The sequence below is a fragment of the Nipponia nippon genome, unplaced genomic scaffold (assembly GCF_047370975.1).
Source record: "Nipponia nippon isolate SJK-2023a ecotype South Korea unplaced genomic scaffold, ASM4737097v1 scaffold_1, whole genome shotgun sequence".
NCBI lineage: Eukaryota > Metazoa > Chordata > Aves > Pelecaniformes > Threskiornithidae > Nipponia > Nipponia nippon.
Window position 1 is genome coordinate 26,376,299 of NW_028262290.1, and position 15,105 is coordinate 26,391,403.

General features: G+C 44.0%; 1 protein-coding gene across 2 annotated transcripts; it reads left to right on the plus strand.

Moving 5' to 3' along the window:
* The first annotated feature begins 5,776 nt into the window (after positions 1-5,776).
* On the plus strand, positions 5,777-14,758 carry GEM (GTP binding protein overexpressed in skeletal muscle). Of its 2 annotated transcripts, none has more exons than XM_009469295.2 (5): positions 5,777-5,903; positions 7,658-8,000; positions 11,127-11,203; positions 11,686-11,890; positions 13,560-14,758. In XM_009469295.2, exons 2-5 carry the CDS (start codon positions 7,667-7,669, stop codon positions 13,835-13,837), a joined length of 894 nt encoding a protein of 297 aa, XP_009467570.1. In that variant the 5' UTR covers positions 5,777-5,903; positions 7,658-7,666; the 3' UTR covers positions 13,838-14,758. The 2 variants fall into 2 exon arrangements, with proteins under 2 accessions (XP_009467570.1, XP_087606085.1); XM_087749959.1 differs by having other exon boundaries at positions 11,130-11,203.
* Positions 14,759-15,105: the final 347 nt, after the last annotated feature.

Consider the following 15,105-nt stretch of genomic DNA (forward strand, 5'->3'; position numbering starts at 1 on the left):
TGGCGAGCGGGCAGTCGAGAGCTGAACCAGGGGCACCGGATGGACGATACTGTAAACGGGGAAAGACAAGAGCCGTTGGCTCCCTCCAAGCAGACCATATTTAGCTGTGGTTTTGTTACTGCTAGTCGTCCGTGCAGTAAAGAGAGAGCTGGGGAGGGATGAGATGCCCAGACGCTATACTCCAGCTGTGGCAAAAGTGTAGCTGCTTTAGCCACCGTCATGTGCCGTGTGTTTTAACAGCCCTGGCATGACTGCTACTGACACCGTCCCAACTGAACTCAGGTCTGCCTCAGCCGAACCTCAACCCCATGCCACCACCTTTCCTCAAGGAGTGCACCAAGTGGGTGCCGGGGCCCTGAGGACACCCACAGACCTGCCCACCCTCTCAGAGCTCCCCCACCCTGCCCAGGGCCCCATGTCAGTCCCAGCCCCAGCGATGGGATTCCTCCACCCAGACAGCAAGCCCAAAACATCCTTTAATGATGTGAAACCACAAGGAGTTTTGCAAGCCGAGGTGGGTTGGAGAGCTCAGCGGTGCCCCCTTCCCATCCCAGGCAGGCTCGTCATGTAGATAAATGCAATCAGAACCTGAAAGTCAAGCTCTGGACACCACATGGAATATTTTTGAAGTAAATTTGCTTTCGTTGGTGGGATTGTGAGGGCTTCCTCTGTGTTTTTGTGTGAGTTGAAACAGTATAACCCAGCCCCCCTGAGTATTGGTAGTTATAGTTGGTTGCACTTGGTGTAAGAGTCTTGGGCACCACGGTGAAGAAGAAATTGCATTCAGAGCAAAAGATCTTTTTCTGGATCTCCCTTCAACAGTTATGAAGATCGGAGGTCCAGATTACCCTGCTGAAGTTTCTAACCTAGGGTTTGCTGATGCAGAAGTTGCCTATTGTTAAATTACCACCATGACTTAGTGCTATAAAATCAAGTTATTGAAATCTGTGAATCCTGCAGCTGCAAAGGAGACCGTGGCTCCCAAACCTGATTGCACTGAGGACTGCAACATACTACAAAGATCCCAACTGCAAAAAATGGTCTGTGCTGGTGCCATTTGTCTGAAGGTTTTTTTAGCTCAGTATTCGAAGAACATTTATGGCTAGCTCACATCCTACTATTATTAGTATATTATAATTTTTTTTTATTTGCATTGATTCAGTTTGAAAAGCACATTTATTTACGTCATACACGACTTAATTCTGTTCCCTGGACAATTAATGTCATTCAGTGCAAGGGTGGGAAATAGGCAGTCCTTTTTCTAAGTAACTCTTACTGAAATAATCTGGTGTTGCCATTTGCTTTTTATCATTGTTCTTTTTTTTCCCACAACTGATAGTTGTTTTAGTTGTTCTTCTTTTCAGTTAACTAGGCTAAAAAGCAACTTGTATTTTATTATGAACTGAACTGCATTACTTCCTCTGGCTGCTCATTTCTCAATCTTTGCTGAGTATTCGACTGTGCCAGCTTAATGTGTTAATGTGGAAAATGTCTTTTGGACACCCATTACAGTCACCAAGGCTCTTCAGTGCGTGGATATGGAGAGCACCTTCCTTTTGGTAAATCAGAATCCATATTATCTGCAAGTAATACACTAATGAGGGGTTCTCTAATGAAGCAGCTGATTAAAGGCAATCCTATTCCCCAAGAGCTCTAATGCCAGCTTTTACTGCTGTCTTGTACGCAAGGAGTGCAGATCAGTGCTTCTTCCCTATCCTTGTGCTCCATCACCAAAGGATCATGTTCTGCTTTTAGTCCTCAGTTAAAGAATTGTAAAAATGCTGCTGTGGTGTGAGAGAAAAGAAGATGTTGGAACAAGTTCAGTACCCTCTGAAAGCAATTGCTGGAACAGTATACCAAATCTGCTCCTCTGAGGGGAGCAGTGGCCTTTTTTAGATAGGGGGCCACTTTCAGGTGCTCCTGCCTCTGTTTCCTTTAAAATAAATAAAAATTTTATTATTCCTTAATTTCTATGTGTCTTTCTCTGCCCTGTCCCCTACTTAAGACCCTCATTAGTTCTCCTCAGGCACATAATCCTTCATTTCCCTACCTCATACCTCCCAATTTCAGAGTGTTTTGTCCCTGTTACCTTTCTCACCCAGCATGAAACTTCTTACCCGGTCATTGGATGTGAAGCAGGAAAGGCAAAGGCAAAGGCAAAGCCGTGGGCATGAGTTGGTGTAAATAAGCTAATGGTCCCATTGCTATGGGCCTAATGCAGCTTCATCCCACATATATTTTTGCTTTTTGTTCCATGCTTGCTCACCGAGCTGCCTGTGCCCGCTGTGCTGCAGGAATGAATGGCGACACTGGAGCAGCTCCCCTAAGGCGTACAGTAACAGTGGGTGCGCCCGGAGTGCCCGACACTACCCGGCCCAGCATCGTGCCTAGACCCAAACCCATTTCTGTCCATAGCTGATGCTGTTGGGGGGGCTAAGACCTGCCAAAGGCCAGGGAGCACTGGCGGATGTGAGAAACAGAGCAAAATGTGAAATGCCGCAACGGTGTGGAGCAAAGGAAGGCGGTGGGCTTCACGCATTGCTGTTACAGGCAGCCAACTGTTGGGAACGCAGCCTACTGAGTGAGGTCCTCTGAGGGGAAAAATAAAGACGTACTCTTCTACTAAATGTATATAGAGAAAGTGCTCTTTCAGACACTCTGCATTCAATTTCTGTTAAAATAAATCCGAATTTTGTTTTTCCTGGTTTTTTTGAGTTTTTTCCCCCTTGCATTTCCCTCCTCCTCCAAGTTGATTAAGGGCCTCTCTATGCACAACCCCCATGCCAGAAGGTGATTTGAGGAACTACTTTTGCCTTCATATACATAAATACAAAAAGGCTACTTAAGTGTCAGCTAAAAAGTACTGCTGTTTTATATCCAATGGAAAAATTCTGCCTAATTGCTTGGGGCATCACCTGGTCTAATTGTAACTGGCTGGAGAAGGATTGCAGAGCTGTTACTCTGCGACGTTTACTTCATCCTGGCTGCAAGCAGCATTCCTTTAAGACGTGATTATTGAAGCAGAGAATGGATAAGACAGGTGAAAAGCAATCGCTCAGAGTTTTAATACTGCACCAGGCAGTAACATCTGAGCACTTCTGTGTGTTACAACAGCACCTGGTCTTATGGTTTGTCCCATCTTGTGCCTGTGTCTCAGGCAGTTTGAATTGCAGCAATGTTGACCAGTGAAGAGTGCGACAGTGCTGAGCAGTCCAGGACGGCATCAGCCTCCATCAGTCTATGGGATTATATTTGGAAATCCAAGCCGATAGTCAGCCCTATTGAGAAGGTCTCAGTTCATATGTTCCATGTTGTTTTCCCTTGTAAGTAAGTATCAGGAGGCTGAAAATGCTGCACCTCTCCCCAGCTTAAAAAAAAAAAAAAGAAAGTTTTCCCCACAGATATACCAATTGAAATTCATGAGTGCTGATGGCATTCCTGGAGAACGTGAGCTCTTCATCACGTCGAGGCAGACGGTAGTACAGAACGGGATCTGGAGAGTTAATTGTCCAGCTGGAAAACCAGAATAGGCTCAGAAAAGGCAGTACAAAGGAAAACACACGTGCAAGTTTCCCAAGTGTAAGTGCTTCATGCCACGGTTGGGACAACGCTTATGGATGGCTTTATAGAAGAGATGTATTGTGTGGTCGATAAAGAGCTGTGTTGTCTTTGGCTACCTTGAATTTTATGAAGAGGACATGGAAGATGATGTCTAGCAATTCCTGATCTAACACTAACCATAACTAAACATAAAGGTTTTCCTGACTTTGGTTTATTTCTGCTGTCTGTGCTTTCTACTATGATATAAGTTAAACATGTGGGTGAGACGTTAGAGCCTGCGGTTCTGCTGAGATCAATCTGGCCATAAATCTCTCCAGTCCTGCAGTGGACAGGTTCTGTTTTTTCACTCTTGGTGACAAATTACAGACCACTTAAAGAGAGTAAAGTGAACCCAAGGTGCAGAGCACAGCTCTCCAGCCACTCACTCACCTTCGTGATTTCTAGCACATTTCAAAAAAATGAGCAACTTCAGAAGTGGCGCTGAGTGTGCCGACAGCAAAAGTCTTCTCGCAAACCGCTGGCCATGCCATAAACCTTCCCCGCCAGAGCTGTTGTTGCATTTTGTACCGTGAGTATTAACAGCCGCTCTGTACAGCCTACGCAGAGGGACTGTACAGAGGGACTTTGTGCTCTTTGGGATTATCACGCAGCAGCAGAGGCTCGGAGCCTGCTGTGTAAGGGACAGGTGAGCTGGAGATGCAGGCCTTGGGGCCAGTTCAGCTGCTGCCAAGCAGTGAAATGCAGGTGAAGGAAAATCAGGACATATTTTTGTCCAATTCTCCCCTTGGTAGATCTGAATAATTTCCATGTAAACTGATGAGACCGTATTACTTTGGGAAATGCTCTTGGCTCTTTAAACTTGAGAATGGGCTCAGAAAGGCCCTGAAAATCTTCACGAAAGACACAGGAATGCAATAAAGCCAAAAGGGAAAAAAAAAGTAAGCAGATTTCAACTGAAGAATTTTGTAAAGTTCTGTTTTTTTTCAGGGGACAAACAGTCAATTTTACAGTGGAGGAATGTAAAATAAGTGCTAGGCTGCTATCATAGCAACAGATATTCTTTTCTGCATATCGCCACTCCCTTTACTAAAGGTTTGTTGTCAGTTAAAGGCTTGCTTGCCCGTAATTTTCTCAAAATGGGCACATGAAAAACTATATTCTTGCCCCTGCTCAGCAGCGAAGTTGTTCAGACTTCCTACATACAGGATAAGAATTAGCCACCTTCTGGTTTCAGGGGCTGATAAAGTAACTAGGAGATGATTGTAAATATAAAGAAAAGCTGTAGGAGCTTGATTTTGAGCTCATCATAGTTAATCCAGAATCTGGATAATTGAAGGCTGACTACAGAGTTTCCATATGCTTTTATATAACTTGTGGTACCCCTACTGAGTAGTTCTGTGGCAAAATTTCTTCTGCCAATGAGTTATGAGATTATAAAAATTTAAGGAGCAGGCTCTGGGTTTGTGGCAGGTACACTATATATTCATCTTTCCTAATGGGCTGCGGACGGAATCAGTACTGTGTTACTCTGACTTTGTGCAGACTTTTTGTGCTCTGATGCATCTTTGCCACGAACCAGCTGGAGTAATGCTGAATTTGTAGTTGGATGTTTTTTCAAGCCCCTGTTAGTAAAAGGTTGAAGCAGAAGTGAGAGCTGATTATGCAGTTCAGGAAACTGGGTGCAGTCATTGGAGGCTGACAGCGAAAAATAGGATTGTATATACTAGGTTTTAACTTTTTTTAAAAACAGAGTAGTATTCCTATTTTCAGGATAATTCCAAAATAACATTCAGATATTTTATTCCAAAGAAATGTTATTGCCTAGCAGGGGATTAAGTGCATTTTGCAGGCAGAGAACATAATACATTTACAGCATTTTCTGTATTAATGAAGCTCATGTCATTTTTTAAACATCATTAATTTTGATAATGTTTGAATGAAAAACTGAGTGAGGCGAAACGACGTATTATTTTGGTTTTTTCCACTTTGCTGTTTTCATCATGCAAGTACCAAATGTGTTTATTTTACTGGCAATATTAAGACAATCATATGATTTTGAGTAAGTCTTTTGAGATTGTTTGCAAGTTTTTGCTCTTCTGCCTGTCTGTTTCCTCCCAGCTGGGGGCTGGCTGTTGTATGGAAAGGCCAGCCACGTCACGGAAAAGCCCTGTCTCTGATCAGATGGGCTTAATATAAACCAGGTTTGCTGAGAAAGAATTAAAGAGGCAGCCCCAAAGCAGGAGAGGATTTACTTCGGCCGAGCAGCTCAGCGTACCGCACCCCACCGAGAGAGAAGGGCAGCGCGAGCAAAGGAGCCGGCTGCCTGGAGGAGCCGGGCAGAAGTAAGGCAGCACTGGTTCGGACGCAGTCTTTTACTGTCGATGCTAGAGACCCAGGCAGCTAAATGCAGTGTGGGCTGTCAAAATGAGTTTGAACTTGGAACGCAGTGTGCGACAGGGACTCGTTTGGCTTTGCTTAATGAAGGATGATGATTTGTTAGGGGCGAAATCGTAAAATGTTCATGTTTGCGACTGTTTAGTGTGTGACTGTTTATTGCAAGTTGTGAGTTAGGCTCTGTTGTTTGACTGAATGGTAGCTGGCTTTTCTCATCTGGTCTTTTCGGCAAGGAAAAAATGCATTTTAAAATTCAACCGCGGTAAATATTTCATTTTGTTTGTAAAGCAGTCTTTGCTTGGTGCATGATTTTGGGTTAGATGTATTTCTTGCTGACAAAAGTCACTGTGACTAAGATGAGGCAAACGATCTCATTTTGCCACTAAGTACTGTGCATCAGAGAGAAAATATTGCGTATGCGGTAATAAGTTCAGATAGAGTGTGCTTTTTCTGTATATTTGTTCTATGTCTTGCTGTGTATTTATCCTAAGAAGTTTTCAGGCAGTTTTGTGTGAAGAGGAATAGCAATTTGTATGTGTTGCTTTGATGTGATTCTGTACTTTTTTTGTTCACCACCTATTACTCAGGTTTGAAAGTGGTTGGGTGCATTTTATGGACAGTTACCCTAATTACTAATGCAGAGAAGAGGGCTGAGAAACATCAGATATATGGCAAAAAGCAAAGTGTCTAAATAACTGTCACTTTGGGAACTGGAACGCATCAAAGTAACTTTCCTAAAAATGGTAGCTGTTGGCCCGTGAGAATGACATCACTGTCCTCTGCCTCCAAGCACGGCAAAATAGAGTTTGCTGAGTAAAATGTAATTAAGAGCCATGCTTAAATAAGAAGAGCTAACCCATCTAGCTGATTGTGCAGTAAATGAAGTTGTTGATTTAGTATCTGTAAATTTAGGAGCTTTTTCTCCCAGCGCTACCTCCTGTAGCGGCTAGAACCTGTACCTCCTCAGAAAAGCTGTTGGTCTTGACTGTGTCCTCCCTTTTACCGGCCAAAAAGCCACTGTCTGAAGCAGAGTCATTCTTTGTTTACCCGGCCGTAGAGGAGACCCAAATTCACCCCATCATAGCAAGACTTGCTTGCATGCCTCTTTTCTCATATCAGGATTGTCTAAGCATGCAGCCAGTGATGCCTTATTGCTTTCCCAAAAGTTTCAGCTCTTAACTGAGACAATGTGAAAGATGCTGTACGCCCAGCTGCACTGGGAGTTGGAGGCAACTGGGACCGGTGCCTCTGTTTGCCCCCAGTTAAGCGCAAAGGATGGGCAGCAGTACCTGTAGGTGCTGCCTGTACCACAGGCTGCCTCTCAGCAGGGATGCAGCTCCCATGTAGGACAGCTGTGGTGAATGCTGCCCCTTCCTTCTCCTCCTGGGACGCAGCAATGCCTCACTCTCTCCAGGGCTGGGCTGCACCTAGCACAGCCGTGAGCTTGTGAAGGCTAAACAAAGATAGGATTTCGCATGTGAAGGTGGTATCATCCCTAAGAAAAAGGCTCTGACTCACTAACTAGAAATATTTTTTTGTGTACCAGCAACTACGAAAGAGTGCAGAAAGTCTCATTTTTATTTTGTTGTATGCTAGAACCCTATAGAAGAGCAGGACATGCTGCCTTGAAGTTAATAAGAGGTGTTAATGCGTTTCTAAATGTTTTGTGGGTAACGTTTGTGATTTCCCTATTTCTCATTAGGGGTAAAAAATGACCCTCAACAACGTTACCATGCGTCGCACCCACAACAACAGCCTGCAGCAGCAGCAGCAGCGATGGAGCATCCCTGCTGATGGAAAGAATCTTCTGGTCCAGAAAGACTCCAATGAGTACAACCCGCAGAAGCGATACACCATCAGTCCCGATGAATACTACAGAAGGAGCTGGTCCTCGGAGTCGTCTGACTCTGTCATCTCCTCTGAGTCTGGCAGCAATTGCTACCGGGTGGTCCTGATCGGGGAGCAGAGTGTAGGCAAGTCCTCGCTAGCCAACATCTTTGCGGGAGTGCACGACAGCATCGACAGCGACTGTGAGGTGCTGGGAGGTAGGTCGTTATGCCCTGGGGTGTTTGTGTTTGCTTGCAATCAGCCCTGACAGTAGTAATTGGCACAGAAAATCAGAGAGCCCATTTAATCAAAAATTGAGGTAACAAACATTTGGATTTGATCATCAAAACTGATTCAACACATGCATCTGTCTTAAGAAAACAAGAAAGCAAAATAAGATGAGTAAGATACTTACAATGATGAAAAGCCTCTGAAAAAGGACAATTCAGATTCTCATGCTATTTCATTTCAAAATACCTGCTGGAAGCTGCCTCATTCTTGCCTGTGATGATGCTACACAGGAGGCTGGTTCAGCTTTCATGCTGGTCCAACATTTCAGTCACCACTGGCTCCGTAGGGCTGACTCCAGCTTTCTGTGGGGGAGAGAAAACAACTGAAGGTCCTTGTGGTCTACAAGAATGAAATGCTAAGAAATAATAAGCTGAGTCCTTCAATCACCTCCAAAATATTTGCCATTAGAAGTCATCTCAGCCTTTCTGTATAAACACATTACCTCAGCGTAGGCTGTATGGAATTTGAGTAAAAGATATCTCCTCCTCATTTTATGTTACTTGCCCAGCATGGGTTCCCCCAGGGTTAAAAAGACAAAGGTCCTTCACCAGTGTAGGAAAATTCCCATTGCCCAAACGGGGGAAAAAAAGCACCGTAGGGCTTTCTTTGACCCTTCCCCCTCGCTAATGTCTCCTGCTTTAGTTAGGGTTGTGAAACGTCCTTTAATCCCAAAGATCAGATCATGCAGAAGGTGAAGCTGTGGCACTAAGCCCTGAGCTATGTTGTGTGTGAGATGTTGATGTGGAAGGGTTGTGCTGCAGCAGAAATCTGCTGTGGCTGTAAGGAGGCAGACGCTGTCACCTTGGGAGGACATGCAGGTTGCCGGCTGGTTTTACTCGCCAGTATGCAGGACTCTCCTCGTCTCTCACATATCCCTTCCCTCTCCTGCCTGTACTCCCTGGGTGCGATGGTGCCAGTGCTAGCACAGAGAGTTTCTGGGCTTCTCTTCCAGTCCTCACTGAAGCACAGGCAGGACAGCTTTTTGTGTCTTTACCTCTCCAGTTAGGAGAGGCTTTACCCAGGATTTCATACAGCCCAGCATCAGGAAGGTTGGACCCACGTTTTCCTTGCTTGGTCTCCCAGACTGGGGGCACAGATCTTTGTGCCTTCGGGGTCTGAAGTTCCCCGTGGTGCAGTCACTCTGAATCAGTTATTCAGGTGTGCTTTGCCTTCAGCTTGTCCCGCTGACTTTTCCTGTAATCCCACGAGCTCCTCAGCTTAGAGTAATTCTGCTAAAAGGTTTCCTAGTGCTACACCAGCAAACTAGAGTAGGACCCTGGGGCAAGCAGTCAGAAAAGGCAGCTGATTTACTTTGCACACCCTTGTCAGACGGTTTCCTTCTCCTCCATGCAAAGCTCTATGGTTTCTTCTTTTCTTCACACTCCCAGCAATATTGCTTGTAGGGTAGCCAAGGCCAGCTCTTCTGAGGTATCAGAAAACTTTCTATTGTTTCTATTTCTCTCCCCTTTTAGCGTCAGCTTCGAAATAAGCATGAGATGAACTAATTGCTCACTTTCAGTGTGTTTTATGTCCTATGGAAGTCCCTTAGGATTGACCAAGGTGCAAATCAGTGTTGAATATGACCATTTGGGCATAATATTTTCAAGGAGTGTGATTATGTATTTGTAGCCTCTCCGTGTGTAACAGAGTGGAGAAGGAGTCCTCTGGATGTTGTCTTCTGATATATATGGAGCTTGTTCCCATGCAGATGCTCAATCAGTTGAAGAAACTATTCTCCAAACTTTAGCTTGTGAACTGGAAATACTGTTACAAGAGGGGATGGTTTCAGGGTAGCCACCTCACAGAGGGAATGCAGCTACTTTTATGGACTGGCTTTGCAACTGACTGTAAGATCAATCTAACTCACGAACACAAGTGTCATCCTATTCGGCCTACAAGGGAAACTGTGCCTCTTGATCAGCTTTGTGTTTTTAATCTCTCCATTTTAAGCTGTGTCAAGCCTGGGCTCTTTTTGATTTTAGTTAAAATTTGTAATATTTTTGGCTCATTCTTTTGCATGGATGTAGATTCCTGGCTTTGAGGAAGGGCTCTGATCATGATTTAGGGGAAAGTTCAGTCCATTAATGCCCAGCAGAAGTTTTACGAGGCAAGTGTTAAGGCATAGTTCTATCTACAAGCATGGTTGGGACAGACCCCTTAAACACTGCAGTGAGAGGCGTGGTTTGCTCAGAAGCCCAAAGCCTGGCATTTTTCACTGACTATCAAAGCAAGACTAGAGATGGGTCCAAACCCCGTATTGCTCATCCAAATGTCCCCAGGTTTGGGGGAAAGAAGGAAGATCAGTATTTGAAGCAGAAGCTAGACTGAGATTTCACAGTAAGGGTTGATCGAAATTATGAGTGGGAAGATCTGCCCCCCCAGATCTAAGCAGAACTTTGTCACATGGCATTTATAATCTAGGTATGAATTTTTGTGGCCTCAGTACAAAATAACTGAACTTCTGTGGTTTGTTGATGCCTTTGCTTTTTGACATCAAAGGTAATGTGGGAAACCATGAAATGGGAGAGAACTAGGACGCAGCAGAAGTCTCAGCCTCTCTGAAACTCAACAGCTCTTGTCTCACAAAACCCTGTCCTCATTGCTTGGTAGGCTGTTGGCTGTATTGCTTTCAGCAGCAGTGACTGTTCACCCGTAAACTGTCCCTGCTAAAGCAAAAGCAAATATTTTCCATTACTCAGCCTTGCTGGACTCTGCTGCTCCCACGGGGCACATGTTCAGCCTTTGGTTATTTCTTCCACTGGTTCTATTTTCTCTCTCCCACATAAGATAAAGAGAATATCAGCCAAAATAATGAACATTTCATTTCCTGATCTTTCAGCCTCCTTCATATATCATGGAAAGTAAGACAACCAGTAATGAACAGAGGGCAGGTTCAGTGCTGATGGAAATGAGGAAGGAACTGCGAGCCAACATAAAATTTGGCTCAATAACTGGAACTGTGAACAAATTATACATGTTTAACTACTTGGGTTTTTGCAATGTACATGATGCCACAAAAAATATATTTCAAACATTTCTGCTTTTCTTTCCAGAAGACACGTATGAAAGAACCCTGATGGTGGATGGGGAAAGTGCAACTATTATACTGCTCGACATGTGGGATAATAAGGTACTTTTATTTATTCTAGTCAAATGCCAAAAGAAAAGTGCATATGAGTGAGTGCTAGTGTCAAAAGTAGGTATCTTTTGGGAAAGAAAGTAGGTGTTTTCCGTACTTCAGCATCAGGGAAAAGATAGGATTAACCCCACCCCCGCACAAAGCCAAGCATGCCTAATGGTTCTGCAGTGTGAGCCTGAGAAGTGCAAGCCTTCTTTATTTTTTTAATGATAAAACAAAACATTCAAGCCATTTTCCAGACCATGTTCATTCCAGTCTAAAGCCAGCACAATGAATTATTTGGGGCAAGTTTTGCCCTCCCTTGTGGTGAAGTATTCATACCATCACTGCATAGGAATTACTTTTAGTATAACTGTGATTCAAACCATACCTATTACAGTTACAGCAGGAATGTATTTGGATTCTCTAATGTTATACTTTCTAAGTAAAATCTGTTCCGGCCATAATGATGTCTGACTGTTTCATTTGAACAGCGTGAGGGAGAATGGATTCGAGACCACTGCATGCAAGTGGGAGATGCATACTTGATTGTCTACTCTATCACAGACCGGGCGAGCTTTGAGAAGGCCTCTGAACTCAGAATAGAGCTCCGCAGGGCACGCCAGAAAGAAGACATCCCCATTATTTTGGTTGGCAACAAAAGTGACCTTGTCAGGTGCCGTGAAGTTTCAGTGGCAGGTAAGGAAAATGATGCGGATAAAAATGACATAAACGTTAAGAGTCATCTAGTAGCCTTTGAAGGAAATGCAGAGCTCTGGCTGAGGGAGTACACTGTGATCAGGACTGGGCAATAAAAGAGCAATAAAACAGCAGAGGACTGGAACAGAGGGCAGAGGACTGGGAGGGGTCTGCCAGATCCTTAAGCCTCCGTTAGTAATGCTGTTACATGTCAGATAATCCCTTTTGTAAATTTATTAAGTACCGTCATAAAAGCAGCTTGAATTTATTCCCTTCCAGCTCCTAGTGTAAGACCACTGAAGTATGTGATTCCTCTGGTAGCTGGAAACCCTTTGGATTTCCAATACATGTTTATGCATAACGACTTTAGCCCCCTTTATTCTGCTGCCAAAGATTATCTCTTCATTTAACCAGTTCCCTGATGAATTAAAATTCCCTCTCACCCTTCGTTTTGCTAGTCTGGGCAGGGACTGTGCAGCCTTTCAGGCGAGGTCTCCTACGGCCTTGCTTTGGGATGCTAAACCAGCCCTCCCTCTGCTGCAGGCAAAAGAATAACCAACCTGTACCACTCTCCCAAAGCCCGGGGAGCCCTAAGCCCATAAATAGGAATAGAAAGACTGCTGGGAAAGCTGCTGCTGGCTCTCAAGGTTTGCAGTCAGTAAAATATCTTCTTGGAGAGTCTTCCTTAAGGCTTAGGTGACAGAACATAGCACACAGCAATGCATTAGGTGATCTCGTCTTGGCCCGTCAGAAACATAGGTTCCTCTGCTTGGCATTTTCTTCTCTCTGCAGCTGTTCTGCTCTTCTATCTCCCAATTGATCTAGACTTTTCTTTTTTTTCCCCACTGGGAATGTGCACAGTTCCTCTGGCCCCTGTCAGAGTTGCCCCAAGCGAAGAGTTTGAACTGAGTACATCAGGAGCCCAGGAATGCCTATTTGCCTTCTTATTCCTCTTTGCCCCACTTGAAAAATCTTTTGAAAGATGGCAGGTGCATTCATGTCATTTTAGTCATCCTGGTGCCGAGTTCACGGCAAGCCAGAAGACAGAATAAATTGGCTTCTGTGTGAAAGACAGCTGTCAAGTTTAGCTTAGGTTCATGTAATTACGGATAAGAACTATGATTTCAGATGTACGTCTAAAGCCATAAGCATAGTTCTGGCTTTATTTAAGGGTTTTGTGCATGTGTCTGTTCACACCAAAGTTGCTGCTGTTCCAAGGGCCTGGTTTACACCCATGACCCATGGAGGAGGCTGGGCTCTGCCTCCTATGGGGATGAAAGCTGTGCTGTGCGCATGGAGGGTGCTGTCACCACCCTTTAATGTGACTTGAGGGAGTCTGCACGTAAGATGACCAGGTGTTTTTGAGTCATGGCTGACCTCTCAGCCTTCAGTGTCTCAGCATGAGTCAGTCAGCCCCAGCTCCCTCCATAGCCAACAACGGGGACTGGGCTTTTCCCGGAAAGGATTCATCCCCCCTTGCTGGGCAGGGATTGTGACACAGAGCATGGGCTAGCAGGCAGCATCAGGTGATTAAAGACTTATCTGTGCCTATATTAGGCTTGAGGAATTCCCCCGGTGGCGTTGGCTCCCCGCACGTGGCAGTTTGTGGCTGCTTTGCCTCCCCCCTGCTCATGACGCCTCGTGACATATCAACCTTGCAATTTTGCAGAGGGACGAGCCTGTGCTGTCGTATTTGACTGCAAGTTCATCGAGACCTCAGCAGCCGTGCAGCACAACGTGAAAGAGCTGTTTGAAGGCATCGTACGGCAAGTCCGGCTCCGCAGGGACAGCAAGGAAAAGAACGAGAAGCGACTGGCGTACCAGAAACGGAGAGAGAGCATCCCCAAGAAAGCCAGGCGGTTTTGGGGCAAAATAGTTGCCAAGAACAACAAGAATATGGCCTTCAAACTCAAGTCAAAGTCTTGCCATGACCTATCGGTACTTTAAGAACGCTGGACTCTGCCAGAGCTTGTGGCATTTTGTGGACATTATCTAACTATGTCATGGGACAATCAATCAATCTATATTAGATTGGGCTATCAAAGTGACTTAGGTTCACAGTTGTGATTGTAATGATACGTGCTGGCATAAGAACAGCACAGTGCATGGAAATATCTCTCTTTCTTTTTTTGTTGGTAGTTTTAAAAGAAAAGTATAGACCAGAATGACCCAAAGTTATGCTGGGAAGTGTTCTGGAGTATACCTGTTGTTTCTCCTCTCACCTTTGGATAGTAGTGTAACCTCAAACCATCATGACTGGGGTCATCTTTACTCTTTCTCCTTGTTATTGTTATTTCTGTTTTAAAACTGTGTAAAGAATTGATGAACTGACTGGGGATTGGTCCTTTGCCAGTTGGCTGGTCAGGCTTGAGCACCCACAGCTGAAAAATCTGCATTTTTGTAGAATAGCCACCAAGACACTTTTTTTTTTTTTCCAAGGATTGGTTTTAATGAGTTTACACATCTCTCACTTTGAAAACATTTAAAAGAAAAATCCTATAATCAAACAAATTTTCCTCTCATATTTTCATATTATGGGACTGTTTAAAAATCATAGTAAAATTAAAATTAAAGTGCAAGTTGTATCAAAATGCATCAAGTGCAGGATGCCAAACCTTTATAAATCACCTAAGCTTTTTTAAGAAACCACATGGACTTATATCCAGCCTTGGTCTTTCTCTATGCCAGAGCTATGCTGTATTTATTGTTGTGCAAAATAACAAGCATTTTAATGTTGAGGGGAAATGTATTTATTACCAAGTTTCTTAAAAGAATAATGTTAATTTTATTACTGTTTTCTATCTAATATCTTTTTTCAGATATGCAAGTTTTTACTTACATGCCTTGTAATAAAATAAATAAAATATATGACTGCCTTTGAGTTTCAGTGGGAAATCCCTAAGAATTTTTTTAAGTTGAGAAAATATTTTGAATGCTGGGCAAGATTGCTACATGACAAGTACAGCAAGGATTCCTTACATCTCTGAACACAGGCTACTTGGCAACCTAGGATCACAAAGCACGAATTACCCGCAGCCCGAGGCTATGAGTGCATGGTATCCCTCAGGCGCAAATGTGGTTGTGGTGACAGAGATAAAAATAAATCATTCTTAAAAAAGCTATTTGGCCCTAAGCCTGAAAACACTTTAGAAGTGTAGATGAGTACCGTTACCCCAATTTCAGAGAGGAAAAGAAGTGAAATGGTACATTCAGGG